At 49.1% G+C, this 3,496-nt stretch overlaps 1 protein-coding gene across 1 annotated transcript in view; it reads right to left on the bottom strand.

Annotated features, from left to right (window-relative positions):
* Positions 1-1,122: 1,122 nt before the first annotated feature.
* The window catches only part of atp8b5b (ATPase phospholipid transporting 8B5b), a 46,994-nt gene continuing 44,620 nt past the window's right edge, over positions 1,123-3,496 (bottom strand). The window contains exon 28 of the mRNA XM_063210350.1: positions 1,123-1,658. Coding sequence (XP_063066420.1) covers positions 1,383-1,658 — 276 coding nt within the window. The 3' untranslated portion in view covers positions 1,123-1,382. The remainder of the gene's footprint in view (positions 1,659-3,496) is intronic.

Genomic DNA, 3,496 nt, shown 5'->3' with positions numbered 1-3,496 from the left:
ATATGCAATATACTGTAGGAAAACATCTCATGTCGTGTTCAGTACAGTTGGTAGACATGTTATCCTTAATTCCTAGCTCGTAATTTTGACACTGTCTGAGTAAATTTGTCGCAACCCGTAGCCTGGGGGCCCCAGACCATCTTAATCTGGCCTTGCCCCTAAACCGTTTTTGCCAAAACAGGATTACCCCCTCCCTCATGCTCTACATCTCTTCCTCTATCTCCATGTGACCCTCTGCTCCATACATTTATTATTATCAACTTTTTTCCCCATGTACCCCCTGCAGCGCACTCGCATACTCCTCTTGATATGTGCACCCCTGGTTGCGAGGCACTTTACTACAGAATACGGACTTGCACTCCAGATATATGCTGGATGTGGATGATGTCCCCAGTTCAGGCACATGCTCCCACAGAGGCACCCTGGTGGTTACCTGACTCCCGCCCGCCCTCTAGGCTGACGTTGCTGAACGTAGCCAGATGATGTAAATCAGGTGACACTGACTGGTGGCACACTGTTGGCAAAATGACAGCAAGAACTCCTCAGTGCTGTGGTGTAGTGGTTAGGGAGCTGGACTGCAGATCACAGGGTGGCAAGGCACAGAGGTGTTGGGATGAGTTGAAGGAGAGGATTGTGCACATCCCAGAGAAAGGGTGCAGGACGAAGGCCAACTGTAGTTTTCAGAGTGAGAAGTCCGCACACTTAGAATCCTTTTTGTTGTATTTTATTTTTTCATGGCAGGATAACGTTTCGACCTCATCTGAAGAAGACTGTTAAACGTAAACGTTATCCAGCCATAAAAAAAATAAAATACAACAGAAAGGATTCTAAGTGTGCGGACTTCTCACTCTGAAAACTACAGTTGGCCTTCGTCCTGCACCTTTCCCTGGGAAGTGCACAATCCTCTCCTTCAACTCATCCCAACACCTCTGTGCCTTGCCACCCTGTGATCTACAGTCCAGCTCCCTGATATTTGACCAGAAGGACTCCTGACTGGTCCTCCTATGGTCGTCCATCAGCCAGAGTGCTGTCATTTATAAGCAGACACGCTACCAGACAGGGATATACCTGCTGTCATGCCAGCCATCATCATTAAGTGGTGTGTGTGTGTGTGTGTGTGTGTGTGTGTGTGTGTGTGTGTGTGTGTGTGTGTGTGTGTGTGTGTGTGTGTGTGTGTGTGTGTGTGTGTGTGTGTGTGTGTTTGTGTGTTTCAGGTTAAGGCACTAAGATACTCTGAGATAGTGTAGAAGATTGGTGTGTGTGTGTGCATGTGTGTGTGTGTGTGTGTGTGTGTGTGTGTGTGTGTGTGTGTGTGTGTGTGTGTGTGTGTGTGTGTGTGTGTGTGTGTGTGTGTGTGTGTGTGTGTGTGAGTGTGTGTGTGTTTATGCAATAGGATCCTCTTCGATGGTCCTGAATATCTGCGGCGAGTCCTCGGCGACGGGCGAGGCGGCGGAGGAGGAAGTGGATCTCGAGAAGAGCGGAGGCCGGCTCCTGAGTGGTCGGATGCCCAGGAACTTGCCGGAGGTCACGAGGTCGCCGTAGCCGCGCGAGTGGGAGAAGGCGTAGCCCGAGCGCCGCGTGCTCATTCGTGGACGGAAGAGGCGGGGGGCCTTCTTGAATTCGGGCGGGACCTTCTCCTGCCTCACTTTGTGCCTCACCTGCAGTGGACAGCATAGGATAGAGGAGCTGTCAATCAAACACACTCTACACAGGATAGGATAGAGGAGCTGTCAATCAAACACACTCTACACAGGATAGGATAGAGGAGCTGTCAATCAAACACACTCTACACAGGATAGTGTGGAGAAATTTTTAGTTTCATCTGAGTTTTCTTAACCTTCTACTATGGCTATATTATATTCTCATTTTATTCTTATGATTTGGCTGGGGAAGTCCCCATATAGTGACATATTCTTGTGTGTAAGCTTTTCTGTAATGGGTCACGGGACACTCAACATTATTGGAAACATGTGCATCTACTTGGTGTGGCTGCTGAACAACAAATATGAAATTGCATATGCTGGACAACAAGACAATGGACAGTGGGCATCTGGCCATGCGGGACCCCACATGCGCAGAAGAAGCTGACGACATGGACTGTGGGGGAGGGAAATGGTTAAATAGTGTTGCCTTTGTATCCACTTCAGAACTTGCTGGGTGGAATACTTCCTGTCTCCACGCAGTAACTTCTCCGGCCGTTAACAATAAAATCTGCAGTGCTTACCACCTGAGTTGCTTGTCTGCCGATATTAAAATTATTACTACAATAGGATAGAGGAGCTGTCAATCAAACACACTCTACACAGGATAGGATAGAGGAGCTGTTAATCCTTTCAATCAATCAATCACCAGTAGGCTAGACTACTGTAATGCTCTCTTCTCTGGTCTCCCAAAAAAATTAATTGACAAATTGCAACTCATTCAAAATTCTGCGGCAAGAATCCTAACAAGAACCAGAATGAGAGAGCACATCACTCCTGTCTTGGCAGACCTGCACTGGTTACCTGTCCCATACAGAATCGACTTTAAGATTCTGCTGACAGTATTTAAAGCATTAAATGGACTTGCCCCTAGTTATATCTCTGACATGCTCTCTTTTTATGCCCCTGCTCGAGCTCTCAGGTCCACTGATGCCAAGCTGCTAAGGACCCCCACCCCCCCGCAAAAGAAGATCGGCGACGCCGCGTTTGTTTGCTATGCGCCCAAGAGATGGAACGCCCTCCCCATCGAGATCCGATCAGCCAGCTCTGTCGACTCCTTCAAGAAGCAGCTGAAGACCCACCTCTTCATCCTTGCCAACTCCTAGCTGCCAAGGCGTCATAGTGTCCCAGCTGCCGCAGCGCCCTTATGCCGTGTCCAGACCAAGAGCGAACTACGCTGCCTGGTAGCGTGGGTAGCAGAAGAAGTTTCGCCTTGAATTAGCCGTATTCACTCGAGACGCAGCATTGACATGTTTGATTCAGCTAATCACATAACGGCTCTGGCTTGACAGCCTGGGACATTCGGAGATATGAACGTTCCGATTGGTTGTCGCCGAACAGCGTCAGAGCGAATTCGCCTGCGATAAGATTTAGTTTAATTCGCTCTGGTCGCGCAAGAAGCTTAGCTCCTGGCGAATTCGCTTTGGTAGCGCAGGTCGCGTGCCCTCCATAGAGAAATAATGACTTCCGTCGCTTCGTTCGCTCCGTTCGCTCTTGGTCTGTACACGGCATTACTGCTCACAACCAGCCCTGGCAGGGGGCTCCCCTTGGTGGCCGCTGGTCTCTGCCTGAGGTTTCTTCCTGACTATAGGGTTATTTTTCTCAGACCTCACTTTTTCCCCCCCTACAAACTATGATTCAAGCGAAAGGGAGTTTTTCCTCACCCCTGATGCCACCAGGGGCCGCACCTGAGCGCCCAATCTCTGTGTGACTATCTATGACTTATGATAGGCCCAGCCACTATGGACCTTACGCATCTAAGAATCCTAGTCCTAACCTACGTTGATCTTATCACT

Source organism: Engraulis encrasicolus, chromosome 11 (assembly GCF_034702125.1).
Source record: "Engraulis encrasicolus isolate BLACKSEA-1 chromosome 11, IST_EnEncr_1.0, whole genome shotgun sequence".
Taxonomy (NCBI): Eukaryota; Metazoa; Chordata; class Actinopteri; order Clupeiformes; family Engraulidae; genus Engraulis; species Engraulis encrasicolus.
Note: the sequence above shows the minus strand (reverse complement) of the source record. Positions and strands in the feature narration are given on the sequence as shown.